The sequence below is a fragment of the Equus caballus genome, chromosome 26 (assembly GCF_041296265.1).
Source record: "Equus caballus isolate H_3958 breed thoroughbred chromosome 26, TB-T2T, whole genome shotgun sequence".
NCBI lineage: Eukaryota > Metazoa > Chordata > Mammalia > Perissodactyla > Equidae > Equus > Equus caballus.
Genome location: NC_091709.1, coordinates 47,973,839 through 47,996,385, shown reverse-complemented (window position 1 = coordinate 47,996,385; position 22,547 = coordinate 47,973,839). Strand labels below are relative to the sequence as shown.

Here is a 22,547-nt window from a genome sequence, read left to right as displayed (position 1 = left end):
TTGGCCTTAACTGAAAGAGAGGTATGTTAAGGTTCCACTACAATGTCTGTCAAATTCTCTTTATGGTTTGTTAATTTTTTATTTATATATATTTGAAGGTAAGTTTTAGGTGCATACAAATTTTAAACTTGTATCCTCTAGGAAACTGAATCTGTATCAATATGTAATGACTAAGTAAAGAATTTGCCTTAAAGTTTGTTTTTTTCCCCCATTGATATTAAATTGGCCTATAAGGTTTCTTTTGGTTATTATTTTCCTAGGACAGTTTTTTCCTATTCTTTCAATTTTTCTGGGTCCTTATTCTTTAGGTGTTGTCTCATGGGAAAAAAACCTGCTAGATTTTTTTCTGTTTTTGTTTGCTTATCTATTTGTTTAACTTAAAAAAAAAAAAAAGTCTGACAGCCTTGTTAACTGGAAAAGTTCTTTTACTTTGATCCCAATTACCCATATACATAGACTGACCTCTGCCATCTTATTTTGTACTTCTAATTGCCCTGATTTTCTAGGATTTCTTCTTTCCTTTTCATTCCTATCTTTCTTTTGTTTTGATTAACAATTTTTTCCCCTCACCCGTTTTCCCCTCTGTACCTTTATGGAACTTAAATAATAAGTCTTCTCTGAGTGGTCACTTTGAAATTTTTTTTTTTTTTTAAAGATTTTTTATTTTTTCCTTTTTCTCCCCGAAGCCCCCCCGGTACATAGTTGTGTATTCTTCGTTGTGGGTTCTTCTAGTTGTGGCATGTGGGATGCTGCCTCAGCGTGGTCTGATGAGCAGTGCCATGTCCGCGCCCAGGATTCGAACTAACGAAACACTGGGCCGCCTGCAGCGGAGCGCGCGAACTTAACCACTCGGCCACGGGGCCAGCCCCAGTCACTTTGAAATTTTAACACATACATTTAAAGTCTAAATTCAGTATCTTTACCCTCCTCCTGAATGATACAATGACCTACAGGATGTTTTAATTCCCCTCAGCCCATCCTACTCTTGTGTATGCTATTTTTGTCCATTTAGTTCTGTTATGGAATCCTACAAATTAGTATTGATATTGATTTTACAGACAATGTTTGTTTTCATTTACCCAAATGTTTAAATTTTAATGTACTCAACCATCAATATTTTCTTCATGGTTTGTGCTTATGTAAAGCGGGGACATGGTAGTTTCTTTGCTCACCATTCTTTCTTGCATCTCCAGTCTTCCTTCTGTGGTCACTTTCCTTCTCCTGACCAGCAGCCATTAGAAGCCTGTTGGTCACAGCTGTTTCTCTGAAAATGTTTGTATTTAGGTCTATGGAAGATCCTCTTGAGATAGAATTTTAGGTTGACAATGATTTTCTCTTATTACGCAACCATCCTCTGGCTTCCACTGCTGCTGGTGAACTCATTTTCTTACCCTTGTTCCTTTGTAATATTCTTTTTCTGACTACTCTGAAGATTTACTCTTGGTCTTGGTGTTATGTGGCTTTACTTTGATATGTCTAAGATGTATTTACTTTTGTGTATCATTTGGGATTTGTGGGATTCCTGAATATGAGGACTGGTTCCTTTTATTAAATCTGAAAATTTTTCAGAGTTTATCTCCTAGAATCTTCCCTCACTGCATTCTATTGTCTCTTCCTGAGGCTCTGATGGCATATATCCTCAGTTCTTGCTATCCGTGTCTCTCAGACTTTCATGTGCACACAAGTCACCCAGGGCTCTTGGGGAAATGCAGATTCTGACTCTGAGAAAGGGCAGGCTGGGAGGGATGCTTAACCCAGGGACAGAGAAAGGAAAGATTTAACACAAACCAGCAGCAAAGACTAACCTGCACCTCCTATTTTATGAAAAGAAGACTGTAGCAGCCCTGCTCTGGCAGCAGGTGGGCTCATGGGCACCCCTCCACCACTTGAGTTATGGGATCTTGGAAGGAACGCAGCCAGAGGTGCAGCCCATGGGCTGGGTGGCTATGGAGTGCAGTGCTGGTTACTCTCTTCACTGTTTTCACTGTGAAATGTGAGGAGCAGCCTCAGTGCCCACCTCCCTAACAGGGTTCTGGGGGAGACACAGGAAGCGGGAGGGAAAGTGCTCCGTAACCATCTGTTTTCAGGGGTGCACAATCGCTCTTTAGGTGTCCTCAGTGGACTGTCCAACCCAACAGCCCCTGGGAGTAGAGAACAGGAATCACTGTCAATATAGATCTAAGTGTGCACCCTTCCGCTGACTCCTTTTACTTTTATTATGACTCACATGTCTCTACAGCTCCCCACTATGGGCTCCCTAAAGAACAAGCTTCCTGGCAGATACTGGTGCCCACCTAACTCCCAGCTCCCTGACGTCCTCTGCCGGGATCCAGTGATGTAGGGGTGGGCCAGCTCCATCCTTCATTGGCTCTTGGGCTCTGGGCAAGTGACCTCTGGAAGCTTCCACCTCCTTGTATGAGAAATTGGAATGATGGTCCTGTGGGCTACTTCACATGGTTAGTGCCAGGCTCAGGTAAGAAAGCAGAGATGTTAAATCCTTTGTCATCAACTCTAACATCTTCTGTTTTTGCTTGCTTTCAACATCCCCTTTAACTGAGGGGGACATTAAGTCAGGGAGTGACATGGAAACATGAGGGTATGCTTGAAGTTGACTAATTTCTTCCAGAAGAAAATCTCTTCGTGGTGTAATCACACTACCATAATAAGTGACAGAAATGCTGGATGAGACAGAGTCACACAGTCACTGCTCTGTGTCTTTCCAGGCTTTGCAGCTCTCCGCATCTGCTCCCTCAACCCGAGTCCCTGCTGTCTCCCTTTCTTGCATCCAAAACTATGCTTGACCCCTCAGGCAGGACATGTGGAGGCAAGCAGGCAGCTTCCACGGCTGACTAGAGAACTCAGATCATGACTGAGGATGACCATTTCAGCTGCAAGTCCTCTCTGCCACAAAGCAGTCCCTGTGCCTCTCTGGAATGCCAGAGTGGGATAAGCTTCCAGAAGGACTCGGGTAGAACAATCCATGCGGCAGGCAAGAACCTGGAGGGAAACTGGCGAGGGTGGGGGCCCTGATGATTCTTTCTAAAGAATCTTTTCTAAAGAAAGCATTCTTTAAAACTGGGTTCAGGGGGCTGGCCCTGTGGCTGAGTGGTCACGTTCATGCACTCTGCTTTGGCAGCCCAGGGTTTTCTCAGTTCGGATCCTGGGCATGGACCTAACACTGCTCATCAAACCACACTGAGGCGGCGGCCCACATGGCACAACCAGAAGGACCTACAACTAGAATATACAACTATATACTGGGGGGCTTTGGGGAGAAGAAGAAGAAAAAAAAGAAGAAGATTGGCAACAGATGTTAGCTCAGGTGCCAAGCTTTAAAAAAAACTCAACTTTTACTCAGAAACCTGCTCTAGCTTAGGAGAAAAGAAAAACCAATAAATAAATAAGTAAAATTGGGTTCTGAGAAAAATACGTATATTTTAGTTCTAAATAAAGAATTACTCAGCTCTAAGAAATATATTTTCTCATAGTCTGTATCTGATTCAAGTAAGATATTAGCTGTAAAAAGATGGCTATGGTATATGTGTCAGTCACTCTGGGTGAAATATTTAAATTGTGTATTCAGTTATAAAATAAAGCAGTATTTCCTGTATTTACTATATTTGGGCTGTAAGAATTGAAGCTTTTAAACTTCTGACAGAACACTAAATGCAGATAAAACCTGCCTTCCTGGCTATCATCACTTCTGTCACTGTGATTTTATTTCATTCACTTTGAGGGGATTTTCTAAGTGACGAAGTCTTCCACTTTACATGCCTGCAAGAAGAGCATCTGCCACAGCTCCCACTATCCCAGTCATCACAGGGGCTCACCTCCACCTGCTGCTGCTCTAGAGGGCAGAGTGTCCTGCACAGAAAGCCATTTCATGAGAAGCAGCCAAGTATTTCAAAACTCTACAAAACGCAGTGAGGCAATTACATAACAGTTAATTTAGACAAATCTGAAGAAAAAAATCTGTGAACCTATCCATTTTTAAGAGAGATGAGAATCACATGGAAAGAGCAGAACCACCATTGATAGAAAAATCAATCAATCTCTCGCCCTCACACAGGCACACATGCCCAGACTGTGGAAATTTCAGACCAGAAACACTTTTCTGCCAGCTCAGAGGCCGTGCCGGAGATGGTAGGTCTGAGCATCTATCTTAGATCTGTTCTCAATTCTGGGGTAAACTGCCCTTCACTGTGGGGCCATACCACTGTGTTTCCTTTCATTTCTTGAGCTTTATAAAAGCCAAACATCCAGGTTTTCGAATCTGCTTTTGCACACACAGATGCATTTCTAAAGGCATGAGACCGCCCTGCCCATGTTAAATGAAGACTGTGCCGTCCAAGAAATCAGGCCCCTGACCCAGTGGGTCAGGGCATTCCATTAGGAGCCATGGAAGCTGCCCATTGCAGTACCTCCCAACCTCAGGCCCACCTACACTCGCACACGTGCTTGCTCACTCTGCACAGCACTCCTGCACTTGGGGACGGGCCACCCTTCTCCTAGGTCCTAACATCTGCCTCCCCTTAGCCACAGTCGGCTGACAGCTAAGACAACTAGCATCACCCATCTGGAATCAGAAAGTTTCCTCAGCTATAGGGCCTGCTCCTGCCTGTTCTTGGGGTCTTATAGCCCTCCACCACTGTTTCAGCTTCATGGGCAATGCTGTCAACTTCCTTGGAGTATAAGACATTATAACATTTTTTTTTACAGCTGCTGATGGTTCTTTCAAGAAGGCTGATTGTGTTCACATCTTCACCACTCCTACCACTTCCAAGATCTGATTAAAATAAACTCAGAGAAGAATGAAGAGCATCCCCAATAACAGCAAGTGTGGGGGAACCACTAGCAGAGGCCAGGTTTCAACACATGTCCTCAAGGGGAGGCTGAGGTGACCATGGCCCTCTGGGGGCTGTGGGCAACTACAGCAGTGGGGGGTAGGCAGAGGGACTGGAGTGAGCCATGGACAGAACTGGGCATCAGTCCACAACCACCTGCATGTGGCAACTATGCTTCCACGTAACAAGGAGAGCCCAGACAGCGTGCCTCAGGCAGGAGGAAGATGGCTTGCCGAGTGGGGACAGGTAGCTGTGTGTATGGCAGTCATCACGGCAGGTCTAAAACCAGGAGCCAAGAAAAATGGCCTCTGGGGATGTGACGAGGTTGGAGAAGGACTTTCTTCATCAGGCTTCTCTATCACTTGATGCCTATATCTGCTGATGCTTACTGAGGATTTTTTTAAAAAAGGAAAAACCCTTGGTATTTTTTCTACTCAAGAGAAATTTTCCTGCAACGATAGTGAATTGAATCTCTATTTTCCCAATACAGATACTTATCTAGTGTCAGTTAGTTCTTACAAACCCTCCTGGTCCTGTCTTCTATCTTACTCAGATGACCGTCTCTTCCCCTGCCCAATTCAAAAGTGTAAGGGTTTGCAGGACTCAGAGCATCGTGTGTCAGCCTGGCCTCACCTCCCTGTCTGGAATGGTGGCCTCTCAGCTCACAGAGAGCATGCTTGGCAGGAAATGCTTTCCCAGGAGGGAAAGGCTGCCAAGCTGGGCAAACACGCAAAATGGTTTAGAGAAGAAAACCTTCTCAAAATGGACTTGGGGTTTGCTCCCTCTTCTTGCCCCGCCCCATTTCTTCTGGTGCAGCCTTCAGGACCCAGGTGTTAGGAGATATCAGAGCAGGCCCTGATTATGGAGCAGGAACCCTCGACGCCCCGTGTGGTGTTTGATGAACACCACAATGAAGCCACGGCCTGTCTGCTGGCTTTCACACAGATGCGGACCCTGTTTCAACTCGGGCTCTGAAAGGGGAGAGTGCAGCCTCTCCAGATGTTCAAACACCCTTTCCAGCATTCTCAGACCTGCTGGACAGCATGTCACCTAACTCCTCAGGTGAGCAGCGGCGCTGCTCTATCCCCGCCCTGGGGTGTGCACCGGGCAGAGCAGTCCTGCCTCACCACCGGAGGCCCCATGTGCAGAGGTAAACCCCGGACTGCGGCAACAATCAGAACAATTTGACATCAGGCCAAGTCCTCCACAGGAGTAGAATTAGTGCTAAGAGGTTAAAGGTTATTCAAGGTCATATGGATACGACACAGGTCAGGAACATTGAGAGAATGGTATTAATATTATTGTGTAATATTAATATTAGTGGCAATTAACAGCAGCATGCAGGTAGGTGAATGGTAACGAGAAGAGAAGGAGACAGGGAGACAGAGTGAAAACTCACCTCTGGGTGGGGGATGGCGTACTGGCCCTGGATCGTGTAGGCCTAGGAAGAGAGAGACACCATCAGCTGGAGAAGAGGCTGGCTGCGCTTGTCACCCCTGCGGCCCTCCCCTGTAGAAGAGGGCTTTCTGGTGGCTGGGACTTTCACGTGAACGGGCCACAGGCCTTCTGGTTAAAGCTTTCCCTGGGCAAGCATGTCCCTGCCTGTCCCCAGTCACGGAGGAGAAAAGGGGAATCCTCCCAGGGCACCAGGTGGTGCAGACTGGGGTAGTCCTGGTGTCAAGCCTCGCCAGTGCCCTGCAGTGGCCTGAGCTACAACCAGACACATGAGCCCGGGAGCCGAGACTGGCCGAGCCAGCGGGGAGGGAGGACAACAGCTCAGCTTTGAATGCTGCCACTCTCACTCCCTTGGTTTCTTAAAAGAACGTATCTAAGAATGAGCTGACATCTTTTATGGATTCTCTGATTATTAACCTTTTGAAAATTTAATCAGCCAGCAGAGTAAACACTTTTAGGAAATATTTACCCCAAGAAGACCAAACAAAAAAAAGAAACCTTTAAAGGTGACCTAAAACCAATTTTGCAAAGGCCAGATTAAGTAAGAAATGCACCAAAATCAATCACAGGATTGACCAATCTGTCTTCCAGCCTCAGAGGTCCAGGTGGCTGCTCTGACTTGGGGGGCAGCACGCTCAAACCACAGCCTGGAGAGGCCAGAGTGGGTCCCCAAGGCCGCACTTTGTTTCATGGTTTCACTTGCCTTCAAGACAGTGACTTGGACCAGCCACAGTGGGTGGGACCGTGCAGCCTCTCCCACCGCCTGTCAAACTCACGGCGCCCACCCCCACTCGCCTCAATGGTCCATCAGCTAAGATGCTCCCAGAAACTCATGGCCAAAAAACAAACAAACCAAACGGAGTCAAGGGAGAGTAAAGACCAAAGACTTCCTATCAGGCCTCAGTGATGTGGACCATGTCACACCAGCCCTGGGCCAGTCACACGTGGGCCTGCAGGCATGGGTGGCACAGGAGTGGAAGGAGATGGCTTCCAGCACCTGACCACGTGGGGCTCCCATGCCATGTCCTAAGTGGACACGTGGTATCCACCCGTGTCCATACTCGGGGGTCGCCGTGCACCTGAGAGGGAAACCTCAGGCCAGTCCACATGTAATCTCTGTGGACCCCAAACCGAGGGTGGTTTCCAAGCTTCTGCCAAACTGCAGGTTTTGAATCTGCTTAGAGTTTTCATCATAAACAACCCAAACTAGGAGTTAAAGCCAACCAGCCATTGGGCAGAGATCACTGGAGGTGAGGCCCCCAGCCTGCTGGCATTTCACGAGAACGTAAAGGAATCTTACCAGACAGAGCAAGTGTCCTAGTGAAAAAGAAGTGGGTCACACTGCCCTGTAATTTGTTATGGGGTCCACAGGAACTGCATCAAGACCTCATCTTCAGGTTTTGTGGAGCTGCCACGAGGCACGTGCTCCAATGTGTCACCAAATGTAAGAGACCCTGGGACACATGCTGCCCCGAGAGCCAGGCAGGTCTGCGCCAGGTCGGGCCTCTGGCTGTCTGAGTGGAACTGCATGTACTTCCTGACAAGACAACTCTTTACCCTGATTTTACGTTTCTGACATCTTTTATTCACTTAGGCAGTTGTGATTTCTAGTTCTATTTGAACTGTGTGAGCAGCTGACCATCCTCTCTGGGTGGAGGTAGAGTGTAGACAGACAGATAAAAGGTTTTGTCTGGATGAAACCTTCATCATCTGTGACCTGCTTGAAATGTAGGAACTGCTACTCGGCAGTGAGGACACCCACCAGGCCCCTGTGACCTCCAGGGGTGTGTTACCAGCACAGGCAGAGCACTCACAGTGATGTTCCTCTTCACAGAGGTGAGTCGGGGGAGATTCTTGGGCCACATCTCTCTACAGTCTAGGCTTTGTAGTGTGTCCTGCATGTGGTGGTGTGGGGACTGATTCTGGTGGGGACCCCTTGCTGCATTAGGTCTCATTCACACCCTTATTTCAGTTTGTACTGTGGCTCCCATGCCTGGTTACCTGCAGTGCAGTGGTGACTCTCATGTGACTTTGTCCCCTCATAGATTACCAAGACTAACCACTGGCCAGACCAGACTGTCCCAAAGGCACAGGGGCCAGGTTAAGATGCTAATATCCTGGCAATAGCCTTGGGCCAGGTGCCTATGATGGCAGTGACCTTGCTGCCCTGAGAGGTCAGCCTAGTGCCCTTGCTTTAGAGACAGGAAGGTGACCTGGATAGTGGGGGGTGGGCTCACCCATGTGGCATCTGAGGCCCCCCATTTGTGTTAACGTGCCTCCCTTTTGAAAAAAGTCCCATACTTTGCATGCAGTACCACCACGGTTTGTTCACAGGTTAGGGTCAAGACCACATAGGTAACTAACCTGCTAGCTGACCACAACTTTGAGGGGAGAGAAAACAGTTCTGAAGAAGGCCCGCTGTGTGTCTCTGGGCCCCCAGGCTCCCAGAGGTCGGTGAGGAGGGGGCATAGCTGCAGGTTCTCAGGTCCCTGCCTCTGGGCTTCACTTTCCGACCTGTCAAATGGGGACATGCGCACATCCCGGGCTGCTGTAGAATGATGTATGGATGTGACAGCTAATGGCAAAGGGCAGGGCCCTTGGGAGACTGAACCACGCATGCCACATGGGAGTCGCTGTGTCCCTCACTATGGGAAGCACCACAAACGCTGCTAAAGACATGGAAACACAGACCTCTGCCCTTCACCTAACGTGTGAATCCATGCCAAGATCTGATAAGATTCCTTTACATAGCAAAGAAAAACATGGAGAAAATTTTTATTTCTCTCTTTTCTTTCTTTTTTAATGATAAAGTAAAATCTCACGGCCATTCTCCTGTGACCTGGGTCACCTCTGGGAAGTCTGTCTTAACTCTCCCTTGAGCAAAGAGACACGTCACTGCCGTCTGGACGCAGAGCTCCTCCAGGCACCACTGGCCAGGCATTTGCAAAGTCCATCTACCACGCAGCTATGTGACCCTGGTGAGTGGGACAAAACGAGCTCCTGCCACGGATACCTCTGGGCAGGTACCGGAAGGCAGGAGTGGGCACTTGGGAGGAAACAGGCACAGCTCCCTCTAGGTGGCTCTCTAGGCCCTACTAGTGGGACCACTGGCCTCAGACAAAAATTTCTTTGTAACCTCTGGCCTTTGAAGCCCCTTCCTTGTAGGAGAGAAAGGAGGTCAGTGGCACCAGACAAAACAACAGGTATGTAAAGTGGTTGTTCCCAGACTGCCGGGCCCTTCGCCATTGCTGTAACTGGGAAGGCTCTCATCCACTGGGCATCTTTCCCTTCCTTGGTGGCATGGCTCTTCTCTCACGTGCTCCCAGGATAAGCTAATTTGTGGGAAGAAGGGAACATGTATTTCAGGGGAAAATGGGACCCTAGTTCTTAACAGTCTTAAGGCCACCTGTAATGTTCCTGGCTCTTCTAACTCAGCTTCTTAAAAACGCTGGAGAACTAGACTTGGCAGGCGTCACCCAGGCAGACCTGGGTGTAGGCATGGAAACAGGGTCCTCCTGTGCCAGTTCAGGGAGAAGACGTTTCTGCATCCAGACTCCACAGGACACCTGCCTTGGCCCTTTCTTTCTGCCAGACACTGCCCAGCCACTCTCATGGTCCTGATGTCCGCCCCAGTGCCTAGCAGTGGGCCAGGAGAGCTCTGTGTCCAGTACGGTGGGGGGGAGACGTGCACGTGAGGAGGGAGAAAACCTGAGTGCACTAACGGGCAGCGGCGGGGGCTGCAGTAAAAGGCTGAGGTTGGCAGTGGAGGCCGCGAGCGGGTCGGCTCTTACCTGACCACCTGCAAAAATGACAGGGGTGGAGGCGGGCTTTGGGCGGTAGGGAATGGTGGCACCTTTCGGTGGGGACTAGGAAAAGGGATAGGAGAGGGAGAGATAGCATTAGAGCAGCTTCGCAGCGTGACAGATGTGACGATGGGGGAGGCCTGATCCTGAGCCCACCCCCGGCTGCACCACCCACTGGCCCCAGCCTCCCAGGTGCAGCGGTGCCAGGAGGGGTGGGGGGATGCCCCAGGGCAGGAGGGCCACCTGCAGAGAGGCCCCTCCTCCTCGGAACCACTGCCCTAAATACGCCCAGCCTGGGCGCCGATCACCCCACCAGATGCAGTGGGCTCCCTGGTGGTGCAGAGTTTCTGTCTCTGGATGGGGTAAGAACTGAAGATGAGACTGCGCCTGCATGGCCCCGGGGGCTGTCGCTCCACGTGTGTGTCAGCCTGGTGTCGGCCATTGAGAGAAAATCTCTCTTTCCCTCATCAATCCTCAGGAAAAAGCCGAGCTTGTGCGCAGCTCCACTGTGGGAGCTTTATGCCAGTGCCTCGAAGATTGTGCTTGGCCTGTGGTGACGTTGAGTAGACATCATTACGGGAAAGTTAGAAACATCCAATTTCACTATCAATAAAAAGGAGCCATTTTTCAAAAAGTTTAGAGTCTAAATGAAATATTCCACAGTCCTAGTGAGGTTTGCTATAATTTCCTTTGATTATTCGGGGCCAAAAGTATAGGATTCTTTCTCAGGGTGAATGATATTCTCAAGTGCCAGAAGTCTGCCAGATTTTGACAAAGTCAACCAAAGCCCTTGGTCAGAGGCAGTCGGGCCTTCCCTTGTCCTCTGAGAGGGTGGCAGTCTTCCCTGGGAGCAGAGGCCCCAGGGCCTGGCTCAGGTGAGCAAGTCAGAAGTCCCCAAGTGAGTGATACCACCAGTGAGAAGAAGAGGGTGGGGGGCCAGAGCAGCCTGTCCCTGCTGGGAGTTCTGGAGGCCATGGCCCACTCTGGCCCAGCCTGTGGCCTGGCCAGTGGGATATGATCTCAGAGTGCCCCCACTCAAGACACACAAAGTGATGAAGGGACAGGTTCAGCAGAGTGGGTGGGAGCTTCAACTCTGCAGCCTAGGCCACACCGTGTGACCCTGGACATACTGTGTGACCTTGGCCATGCTGTGTGACCTTGCTCTAAAGCAGGAAGGGCTGCTGAGAGGGTCGGCAAGCTGACTGGTGTCTGGGTGACACCAGGCTCCCAGGGAAGGCCCATCTTCAGTATTTCTGCAGTTATGACCAAATGCCTCCAGAAACGTCTCTGTGCAAACTGGAGTTCATTGTGGTCTCAGACTAGACTTGGCATTGATTGTGGAAGAGTCATGACTAGACGGAGAGTAAATGAGAGAGCATTTTCACTGCATCAAGCAGAGAACTCAGTCCAGCTGCTGCCCCCCTGCCCCAACGCCGGGCAGCGCACTCCTCGTGACTCTCAGCCCCAGCCCATCACCCCCACTCCATGGGGCCCTCTGACCCCACTGACGGCAGCACCTGCCATCCCGGCACTGTGAGCTCTGCTGGGGCCTCTTGCTTGTGATTCCCAATTCCCATTCTCATCGACTTCCTCTGCAGGAGGAGAGGCCTTCTGAGCACAGCCCCCCACATTCCCCTGGGGGGCAGCAGGTGTCATGAGGCAGACCATGGCCGTGACACCTGTGTTCTCCACTCAACTCACCAGCACCTAGGCCAGCCCTCCTGGTGTATTTCAAGGGTGTCAGACCCACCCCACAGCCACATCTGAATGTCCTCTGAACTTCTGCTTCATTTTTCCAGTCACTCTTCACTGAAAATGGGCCCAACTGTTCCCAGGTGCCATGAATCTTGCTCCTGGTGAGAGAGCCACGCCCCAACTCTGGGAGCTTCATAACGCCACTAGGAACGAGGTGTCACCTCAGCCCAGTGTTCATCTATTTGCACGTGTGCTTCAATGTTCATCAGCTCACAGAAGTCCCCTGGCCTTGGGAAGGAGACAGGGTCGTCCCAACCACGGCCCTGGGGGCACCAGCACCCCATGGCCAATGCAGGTCAAGCCTGATTCGTGGGAGCCGTGTCTGTCCTTGAACGTTGTGCAGGCAACACCACAGTGTGCGGAGTCCTGAGGAGACCATGCATTTGCTCTGACCTTCAAGCAGGGGCGGAGGAGGCTGTGACCCCCTTGGAACTGTTCCATCGCCCATCATTCTGAGGTGCCCTCACTGCCTAACAGACAGGCATGAGCTTCTTATCTCCTCGGGTGTCCCCAGCACTAGCGAGGGCTGGGCCCCACTCACCATATGCCCATGTGGCCCTTCTGGGGTCCCAGTGGCTGGAGACTGAAGGGAACAACAGCCAGCACCAGTTGTCACCAGGATCAGTGGTTGGGAAAAACTTTAGTATTTAGAAAAATACTTTTTGACCTCACAAAATATTATATTTCAGAAAAATAAAAACTATACATGTCTTTCTAAAGAGCTGGACATAGGTTTTCACACTAAGCCAAGTACAAAAGAGGCAGGAACCCACACTGCCTGCCGAAGCTTTAGTTCCTGTGGGGATGCTGCCGTGGTCGCCTGGAGCAGAGCTTCCCTCGCAGGGACAGCAGCTCAGGGCAGAGGAGGGGCCAGGCTGTGGGGCGACCAGCAGGCTGCTGGAACATTTGAGGCGGGAGTACTTCATTTCAGCAGCTCTTGACAGCTTCGATGAATCTTGCTGCATTTTGGGTATTGGTTGAAATTTAAATCTCAGGTATTTTCCCCCAAAATTTCAAGAAAGGCTTTTTCCTGCTCAGCTGGGCTTTGTTTCTCCTTTGCTTTTAATCCTTTTGTTTACTTCTCTTGTCTGTATAATTTGGGCATACGCGTGTGCTTTTCCTAAGTTGTGTCCTTTGAACCTCTGTGGGGCTCTGATGTCTGCAGGCCTGGCAGGCATGGGCCTCCTGCCTCACCTTCCCCAGCTGGCCCAGTGCTGAGGAGTCCCTCCCACCAAAGTGTGAGCCTTTCCACCTCCCCATGGATATCTCCAGTGCAGACTTGCACCATTTTTAAGACCCGACCCTTTGTGGAATGCCTCTCACTCCATGGACTATAACTCTCCATCCAACGCCAGAAATGAGGGGAGGGATGCGTGTCTCCCCACGTGTTCTCTCCCCGACTCCCCAGTGAAGATGAAGGACCCACCAGAGGTGGCAGGTACCAGCAGCTGCCCTTCCCACAGCACCCACACACCCAGCACAGCTTCACTCAGGTTGCCTTGGGCCTGGGTCAGGGACCTGCATCACACTCCTGATACCCAGCCCTAATATGGCTCTGACCATGTGAATCCTCAGCATCCCAGAGGTGCCAAAGCCTTTGCTGTCACCGACACTAAGAAGCCACAGCCAGCGTGGAGAGAGGGGCAGGCTGGCGATGACCCCTGGATGCACAGACAGACTGTACCTCCAGCATGACCACACAGATCTGCTTGACACACTGGATGATGGCGTCGGGGGTCCCCGAGATGGTCACTGCTCGCTCTGTGGAGTTGGGCAGCATGTCCCCAGCCACCTGGACCTGGGCACCTGTGGACTGGAGAAACTAGATGTTGGAAGGGGCATGATGGAAGGAGGGGCAGCAATGTGTACTGGAGTAGCACTTTCTGGATTTTTGAGAGGGTGTGCATCGAGGGCACAGTGCACCTTGGGAAACCCACCCCAATGTTGCTCCAATGTCACCCCCTCCATGCCCGCCTGGGCACCCCAGCCCTCTGCACATTCCCTTGGGAGCCACTGTGGGCAGGTCTTGTCCGCCTCAGGACACCACTGCCCAGCACAAACCTGGCGCAGGGCGAATGATGTTGGACAGGAGGCATTTTAACCTGCAGAGGGGCATTTGCAAGAGACAGAGGCTGAAATAGTTACTTTTTTCAATTATGCGGAATTCTATCTCCTTTGTAGAGTTTTAGGTCACAGAGAAAGATGGGTTCTAGATGGGCCTAAACTTTGTGGCCCTCTTTCCTTGAAGGAATCAAGACTGGGCAGCCACCCTCCTTCTGGGGGAGAGAAAGATTCAGGCTTTCCTTGGAATAGATGAACATGTAGACATGAAGTCCGAACCTCATGCAAACTCCATCCAAGCTGGGAGGGCTCACTGTTTTTCCAGGAAACTGGGTCTGACAGTTGGAGGAGGCCCCTCACTGAGGCAGAGACCATAGCCCCACTGTGCAGGGCCTCTGTGCCCTCGAGCCACGTGACTGGGTGGTGGGATGCTACAACCTGCACTGTCCACAAGGCCCCCAACAGTCCCAGGTCAGGCACACGTCCCTCCCTCTTGCAGTGCCCGGCATCTCTGCGTGAGGCCTGTGAGGGGGTCCACACATGCTGCAGGGTTTCCCATGTTCCACTCTTTGCTTTTTGGATTGTTCTTCTCTTACAAGCTCTGTGCTGGCAGGGTCTGCAGTGACAGGGGCTGACACTCTGCTGAGGATGGCCATGCCTCCCATGAGGACGGTCCTTATCCACCCAGTGGCTCGGCACCCATCAGTCTGGGGAAGGTTCTGTTACCTCCCTGATCTCCTTGATCTTGGAGCCGCCTTTGCCAATCAGGGACCCGCACTGGCTAGCGGGGACCACCAACCTCAGCGTCACTGGGGGCTTGCTGGTGGCAGGGCTGTTGCTCATGGAGTTAATGATGTCCTGGGGAAGGAGAAAAGCACACATGTTGGCCAACACATGATGCTATTTAAACATCAGTGAGTGCAAATGTGAGGCTCTGTGGAAAGGCATTTGGAATGTGCTTGAAGAGCCCCTTTGTGAGGCCAAGTGGTGGCGGGCACAGGCTTCAGGACCAATGGTGAAGTCCCTGCCCTGAGAGGCTCACGGTCATTGGGGGAGGAAGATAAGTGTGGAAATGCACATGCTCCTTGATGGAGGCACATGCACAGCGGTAAATGGCTGAGTGCACAAAGGAAGGACACAGTGGACAGGCTTGGCTGGTCGCAGAGGCTTGAAGGCCAAGCCAGGCTCAGGAGGATAAGGAGATGGCAGTTGCATGGGCAGAGGGGGCCCTGCACACACCGACCATGCACAGACATGCATGGCCAAGTGGCCACGGTGCTGCCCTGGGACAGGGCAGGGTGCAGATCCAGAGGGCACTGGCTCAGAGTCTAACCTTTGTCCTTGAGGCCTGGTGGGGTATGGAGGGGTTTGAACAGACACGGTGACAGATTTTTGATAGAAAAATTTACTCCCCAGCTTGATCGTCCTCTGAATAAAAACAGTAAATACATCTCTAAATAACTTTGGCAATTTCAAAAAAACCAGAAATACATAAAAACCTTAAGATTTGACTCACTAACAGAAATACACAAAAGTGCCACAGACACATAAATGTGTATGTATTTGTACGTGCCAGCATGAGAATTTGCACCTCTTTATCCATCCATATCTAAGCTGAGCTACACAAGCAGCGGGTGAGCTGCTGTGGAGGGGCCAAGGCAGGCACTCCTGCCAGGGCTTCCTGAGGGCTCTGCTCTGGCAGTAGGGCTGAGGAAACTGAGTGACATGGGCATGCGCAATGTTGGCCTTAGGAGGAGGAGGGATGTGGGTCTGTCACCAGATGGACTGGAGCAGGTAGAGTCCCTGGGAGGCAAAGGAGGTAAGAGGAGCCAGAACAGGTCTTGGTGGCCGGTCAGGGCATCCGGGAGGGCAGAGCTGTGCCCTGGTCTAGAAGCAGGGGAGAGAGAGGGAGGGGTAGGAGGACCAGCTGGGACCAGGCTTGCCCTCTGTCTGCCCACAGGGGTCTTGAGTGGGTGCATCTCACCTCCTCAAACTTGTAGGCGATCATGGCAAAGGCCTTGAAGATGGCATCCGTTGGGCCTGTGATGGTCACAATTCTTTCTGGGCAGTTTCCCTCTGAGATGTTGATCCTTGCACCACTCTGTAAGGGAGTTGAGCAAACCCAGAAACTAGATTAAAGCAGCGGGGCCAGTAATGAGCCATGTTCTCCAGGCCTACTGACAACTGATGCCAGTGTATCTGGCTGGTGCCTGAAGGGCAAACTTCAGCACCAAATAGTAAAATCTTTTCCAGCACTGTCCTTTAAAGTGAAATTTTAATCAGCAGAAAGGATCCAAGTGATCAGTAAAGAGGTGCCACACACCACAGCTGCTCACCCAGGAAATAGAAGCACCTGAACTGCTGGGGTGTACGTGTCAGAGGGAAGGGCTTCCCCCTGTTGTGTGCCCCCCTTCAGTGAGGTGACTGCAGTGGGCGGTGCTCCCCGACATCCCTGCGTGCACGGCAGGTTCCCAGGTGGTCTGAGGACACACAGAGGTCTGGACATAGAGCCACTGAAGGCCCTCCTGGCCTCACATCTCCCACCCGCCCAGAAACAGGATGCTGTTGAGGGCAAGCCAACTCACCTCTTCACGCATCTTTTTCACAGTTTCTCCTTTCTGGAACAAAGATTTAGACAACAAGGGAAAGGGGTCACTCAGGGTTTCCACTAAAGGCACATAGAGGATTTGGCAGGGCAGCAGGTGGTGTTGGGAGCCGCCTGCCTCGTGCACCCCAGCGTGCCCCAGGGGCACATGAGCAGCAGCCCCTCAGAAGGCCAGACTCCGTCCCAGGTGCTGTCAAGAGCTGGACACACGCCGTGACTGCTTCAGTGCTCACCACAGCTTTGTGAGTGGGCCTCAGAGAGGAGGACACCAAGGCACTGGCCCAGGGGCACATGGCTATAAGGGTGGGTGGGCTTGGACCCGGGGACCTGACTTGGCATCACACGTTGCCAGGGTACCTGCTCCACAGTATGGGGACAGGTCTGCACACAAGTTCACAGCAAACCCCTACCTTCATCACGGGCAAAGCAGGGACAAGGCCCATGGGCAGCAACTCCCCAAAGCTGCCTCCCAAGGCACTTGTGAGAAAGAGCTGGACTTTGAGCACTGACGGTGCCCCTACTGTACAGGGACCATTCAGGACACCAGGGAACCCAAAGATGGTCAAAGCATGACTAGACAGGGAGAGCAGCCCTCAGCCCTGCCCTCTCTCCCACAGGCACAGAGTTCAAACTGGAGCTTACTTTTCCCCATGGGAACATTTCTTTTATTTAGAAAGTAAATATAAAGAGACTCACTGCCACTCACTGGCTGGAGGCGGAAGGCGGCTCTGAAGAATGCAAGTGAAAGAATTCTTCCTGGGCTTTCAAACCCAGGAAGAGGGACTGGCCACTAGGGCAGTGGGGGTGGGGCAGCTGGGGTGACCAGCCGGTGCCTTGCCAGGGAGGGGCTGTGGGGGAATGCCTCCCGGGCTCCCAAGGAGCCGGTGAAGACGATGCTTTCGGACCAGCCTGAAGGTGGTGCAGCTTGGAGGCAAGGAGATGGCAGGATTCCCCTGGAATCCTCACTGCATACACATACCGCCCAGCACAGGTGTGCTGTGGTCCTCGTCCCCTTACAGAGACCCCGATAGAGGCAGGGAGTTCACTCAGTAATTACCTTCCCGATGATGCTTCCAACTTCCTGTAGGAAAAAAATCACAGAAAGATGACGTCATAGAGCAGAAAGAGAAAAAAACCTATGACAGACACTGCATAACTCATCCACGTTATGAATGAGGAAGATTTGGACACTCAGGAGGAAGTGTGCAGGCAGGCCACTTGTGCAGGGGCCCTGAGTTGGAGGGCTCCTCTGTGCCCATCTGACCATGGCCAGGCCCAGGCCCTGCCTCTGACTGACAGACAAGCAGATGGAGAATGGCCAGCTGCTTTCCAGATAAATAAGTTGGGAGGCATGACTATGCACTTAAGGCCTCAAGAAAACCCTGCAAGAAACAGATGACAAATAAAATCTCGCTTGATTTTGTGATGTTAAGAAAATTTAGCACTGCTATCGCTGTTTGACTTTTTGAAAAAGGTAGAACATTCAAAGACACACTTGAACATCCTGCCATGGTTCTAAAGCCTGAAGCCCATGATGGTTCGGACATCCCGGCCAGGCCTGCTCATCACAGTGCCTCCCTGCCTGGGGCAGACCCCCACGGTGCTGCCAAGGCATCTCATGGAGACAGAGCTCCTTGCTTCCAGCCACAGACAACATCTTTCAAAATCAAACCCATTTTCCTAATTACAACAAAGTCCTCAGCAGCTACAGTGCTCCTGGTGAAGCCCCTAAATTCTGCTAGGCCATGGAGAGGGCGTGTGCGGCAGGGAATGGGGCAGCAAAGAGCAGCTGGGCATGAGGTAATGACCCCTCTGGGGTCAGGGCACCTCACCTCCCACAGGCAGCGTTTGGTGCTTGTTGTGGCGGCTGCTGGAGGTGGGGGCTGTAGAACTGACCTCACAAGACGCCCTCAGCTTCCGACAACCTTGACCACATGCCGCCCAGTTAGAAGAATGAAAGGCTGGTCATCATCTCACCATCACAGAAAGGGATGCTCTGGGTGTGAGCCCCCACCCCCTGCCCCGAGGATAAGGGCATATCTTCTGGAAATCTAGGATGAACAGCACCTCAGGTACTAGGCCAGAGCCTCTGCCACCAGAGAGCACGCAGATACTGGGAGTTGGGTTTCTCATGGCACAAACATGGGACAGACAGAGGAGCTAGAACAAACCCTGTGCTGTTGGACTGGAATTGAGAGTGTGAACTCACGGGAACCAATATATAGAGATAAACACGGAAATAAATATTATGCGAATGTGGGTATACATGTACATGCGTGATTATATACACATACACACACGTATATATATAAACACATTGATACATATATTCCCCAGCTCTGGCTGGGACCCGTAATAACCCAAGAGAGGTGAGCACCTCATGTGCCCTGATCTGGGCTTCCAACACCAGCCTCCTCTCAGAGGAATCAGGGTTCTTTGGAGGAGTGGCTAGTTCCAGGACCACCGCAGGGAAAAGTACAAGATGAACCATGAGTGGCATTTTGTGCCAGAAAGTGAGTACTATAAGAAGGACAGATCACATCAAAAGGACACAGGAGCTAGCTTGGAGGGGCTCCCATTGGCCAGGTCAGGAACAATATGAACATCAAAGTAATGGTGAATAATATGAACAGAATAGCAAACCCTGAGTCCATGAAGACGAGCATGAATGAGGGGATGACAAACGGGACATCTACATGGTGTCTAAGTACCCCCCCCCCAGCAACGCCTTTCTCTTAACAGTGGAAGCAGAGCAGCGCTAGGTGGAGAAGCCTGGCAGGTACCCCCTAACCAAGTGATAAGTAATGGGACACCCTGAGATCTGGGCCACCAGAGAGGAAAACTTCTGTGACATTCCTGCCAGCGACGAGGAAACATCAGAAAAAGCCAAAGTGAGGGACATGCTGTGAAAGAACTGACTGGAAACTTTCCAAAGGGAAAGGCAGGAGGACTGGGGAGCATCCTGTCATTGAAGGGCAGCATTGGGATGGCTGGTGGGCTTGTGTAGGGTCCAAGGAAAAGTGGCCAGAACTTATCAGTGTTGTCATCCTGATTCTGACGGGTATACTGAGGGTATGGAGGAGAATGCCCTCGTGTGCAGAAAATACACACTAAGGTATTCGCTGATAGGCATCAAGTGGCAACTTAGTCTGGAACGGTTCCGGGAGAAGCCTAATTTGGACTGTAATGCGGCTGCTTTATCAGTTTGAGATTGCTTGCAACTTTAAACAGCATAATATAAAACAAAGGCCCGGCCTGGGCATGCCCTCCCTCTCCTCCCAGCTGCTCTGGTGCTTCCTTCCGAGGAGAGTGACAGGGCAGCAGCCTTGCACTTCTGTACCTTTCCATGCATCAGCAGGCGAATTGTCAGGGTCACGTTCAGGCCACCTTCTGAGACCTTGGACTCCATCTTTCTCCCAAAATGTGGCTGGAGGTGGTGGCTTAAGGTGCTGAGGGTGCCGTGAGGAAGGACAGATGGGGCCCAGATGGTGTCACCTGGAAAGAGAAGGCACAGCAGCTGCTAACCGAGAACAATCTCAACAGCCAACGCCCATGTGGAGGATGTCCTGTTCTGCAGTGACTTTCGCCTGGGGAGGATGGGGAGCAGAAGCGTGCTGCCTCCACCGCTACTGCTGGTGAGGCGGAGGCTCCAGGAGGCAACAGGTTCCCCGGGCATCTCAGTCAGCAAGAGGAACAAGCGCCTGGGATTCCCAGGGGTGTGACCTATGTGACCTGCTGGGGCAGGAGGAACACAGAGTGGGGGGACAGGCCTTGGGGCTCCAGTGCTCACTAACCTAGTGACCCTGGCCAGGTCATCAAGCCCTCTGGCCTCAGTTTCTGCCTCTGCAATGCAGGAAACAAGAACAGCTCTCTCAGTAGCTGGAGAGGGGAAGGGGTTCCCCGGTAAGCTCTGGGGTCTTTGGTTTGTGTCCAGTGAGTGTCTGCTCCACTATTACATTAGTTTTGCCCATTTCCCATCACACTCCTGCCACGATCCTCCCTCTGGCTGGGATTCCCTTCTCCCTTAAAAAGCCAGGAAACTGCAGGTATTGGTGTTCCCCTTTCATCTAGATTTAAGATTCCTTGCTAATCCTCATTAAGTGGATTTAGTTTCTATTAACTGAACTGCCAAATAGCTGAACATTCTTCTTTATAAAGGTTTCAGAAAATGCTTTCCATACCCCATCACTGGTGTATGTTTACTGTATAATTTCTGCGACATTTGGCCCAGTGCTTAGCCCACCAGAAAGAGTTAAGGCTCTGTTTTATGATTTACAGGCAAGGAGTAATTATAGGCAGTCAACCTGAAGTGCTCATGGGAAGAGCACAAGGCTGCCGTGAGCACTGGTGACGCGGGTACATGTGACTTGGCCTGGAATGGGCAGAAGACAGAACCCCTGCCAAGGTCTACACAGGGTCCCCCTGGGGCTGCAGCCCCTTCTCAGGGAGCATCCAGGTCCTCCTTTGCAAAGGCTGAATCTTGAGGGACAGGTAGGTCACCACCAGCCAGTGTATGGAGTGGTCGCATAAGACAGGCACCAGCGAGGATTAAATGTGAATGCCAGGTGAGGCTGGGGAGTAGGGTCAGGAGGGAAGTCTCAGAATAGACCAGGAGATCCAAGGGAACCACAGGCGTGTGCAGATCCCAGGTAGTAGGGGCATGGCCAGGGGGGCACCAGACCCTGACCCAGGCCTGGGAGGTGTAACTGAGGGTAACAGGGGTCATAAGGAAGTGGAGTGTTTGGGTGGTCTTTCCTGGAGTAAAAGCAGGCCGACTCACACTCGTGTCAGTGCGGTGCACCAGTGGGGGCTGGAGAGCCATCTGCCTGGGTGTGTGGGAGTCCTGTGGGGCGACAGAGAGGAGGGGGAAACAAGGGCAGGATGGGACACAGGCATGAGCAGCCCCCATGGGAGCAGGGGACCTGTCAGCCTTGGAGAGCCGCGGAGTGGTAGCCACAGGGTTCTGACAGCATGGTGCCGCCTGGTGGACAGAAAGGGAAGTCCTGGCTGGGGAAGATTCCGGATAACCTGGTATGGGTCTGGGGCCCAGGGGTCCCAAGAGAGGGCCAGGAAGGGCCCCGGGCCAACCCTGCAGGACTGAGAGCACCACAGGCCTCCAGGAGCACAGGCACCTGCCCAGGTGTACACCTGAGTGGGCAGAGCTGCTGGGGCCATGAGCGGAACCAAACGCCGGCTCGTGACTAAGAGTCACGGTCCTTAATAGTAGATTCTCCCAACTCTTTCCCCTTCCTCACTTCCAAATCCTGTTCGACTTCTGCCCCCTTCCTTCCTCAGAAATTGTTCTAATAATTTCCTCATACACAACCCCTGACTTAGTCCTTCACTAATGAAAATATTGCACTGCCTGCTGGCTGCCTAAACCCTTCAGGAACACAAGTCCTGTGAAGCCTGCATATGCACCACCCCGCAACAAGGTGTCTGGACACTGGCCCTTTGATTTAAGCTTTAAAGATGAGAGGCTCTGTCTACACACAGGAGAGACCATAGCTTAAAAAAGCAAGATTTTCCTTTAACCTTATAGGTATCTTTGGGCCAAAAAATTTTTTTTTCCTCATCAAAATATTTCTGCTGAAAAATATGCTAAAAGGAAAACACAAAAATAAAGTATAGAAACAAAACACATTCCAAGTACCTCTGTGATGTGTGCGAGGAGACGCCTGTGAAGGGCAACCACTGGAGGCTGATGGGCACGTACAAAAAAGACGGCTCCTGGTACACTTCCGCAATAGGAAACAACGTGTTGTTCCACACACGCATTTTTAAAAACGTATTTACAGGTACTTTAATGAATCCAAACTATTAGTTCTAATTATTTGTGATAAAATGATACTTTTGAATAACAAAGATTTAATGTGAGGGTATAATTCATAGCAAAGAGAATTTTTAAAAATCATCCTTAAATATTAATGTTCTCTGACTTCATTGTCCAATGCAGTAGTCACTAACCACTTATGGCCATTTATATTTAAAATAAAACATTCACTGGCCACATTTTAAGTGTTG

General features: G+C 51.1%; 1 protein-coding gene across 50 annotated transcripts in view; it reads right to left on the bottom strand.

Moving 5' to 3' along the window:
- The window catches only part of PCBP3 (poly(rC) binding protein 3), a 281,196-nt gene that overhangs the window by 15,344 nt on the left and 243,305 nt on the right, over positions 1 to 22,547 (bottom strand). For 28 of the 50 annotated variants that reach the window (XR_011433039.1, XR_011433038.1, XR_011433040.1 and 25 more), the window contains 8 exons: positions 19,864 to 20,018; positions 17,581 to 17,604; positions 16,504 to 16,536; positions 15,903 to 16,019; positions 14,645 to 14,776; positions 13,542 to 13,670; positions 10,091 to 10,165; positions 6,244 to 6,285 (listed from right to left, as the gene is read on the bottom strand). Coding sequence is in view for 41 of the 50 variants with exons in the window: in XM_070252611.1 (XP_070108712.1) it covers positions 6,244 to 6,285; positions 10,091 to 10,165; positions 13,542 to 13,670; positions 14,645 to 14,776; positions 15,903 to 16,019; positions 16,504 to 16,536; positions 17,581 to 17,604; positions 19,864 to 20,018 (707 nt within the window). In the remaining 9 variants the exon portion in view is untranslated. Of the gene's footprint in view, positions 1 to 6,243; positions 6,286 to 10,021; positions 10,166 to 13,541; positions 13,671 to 14,644; positions 14,777 to 15,902; positions 16,020 to 16,503; positions 16,537 to 17,580; positions 17,605 to 19,863; positions 20,019 to 22,547 lie in introns of all 50 variants that reach the window. The other 22 variants (XR_011433045.1, XR_011433037.1, XM_023630321.2 and 19 more) reach the window with 2 other exon arrangements.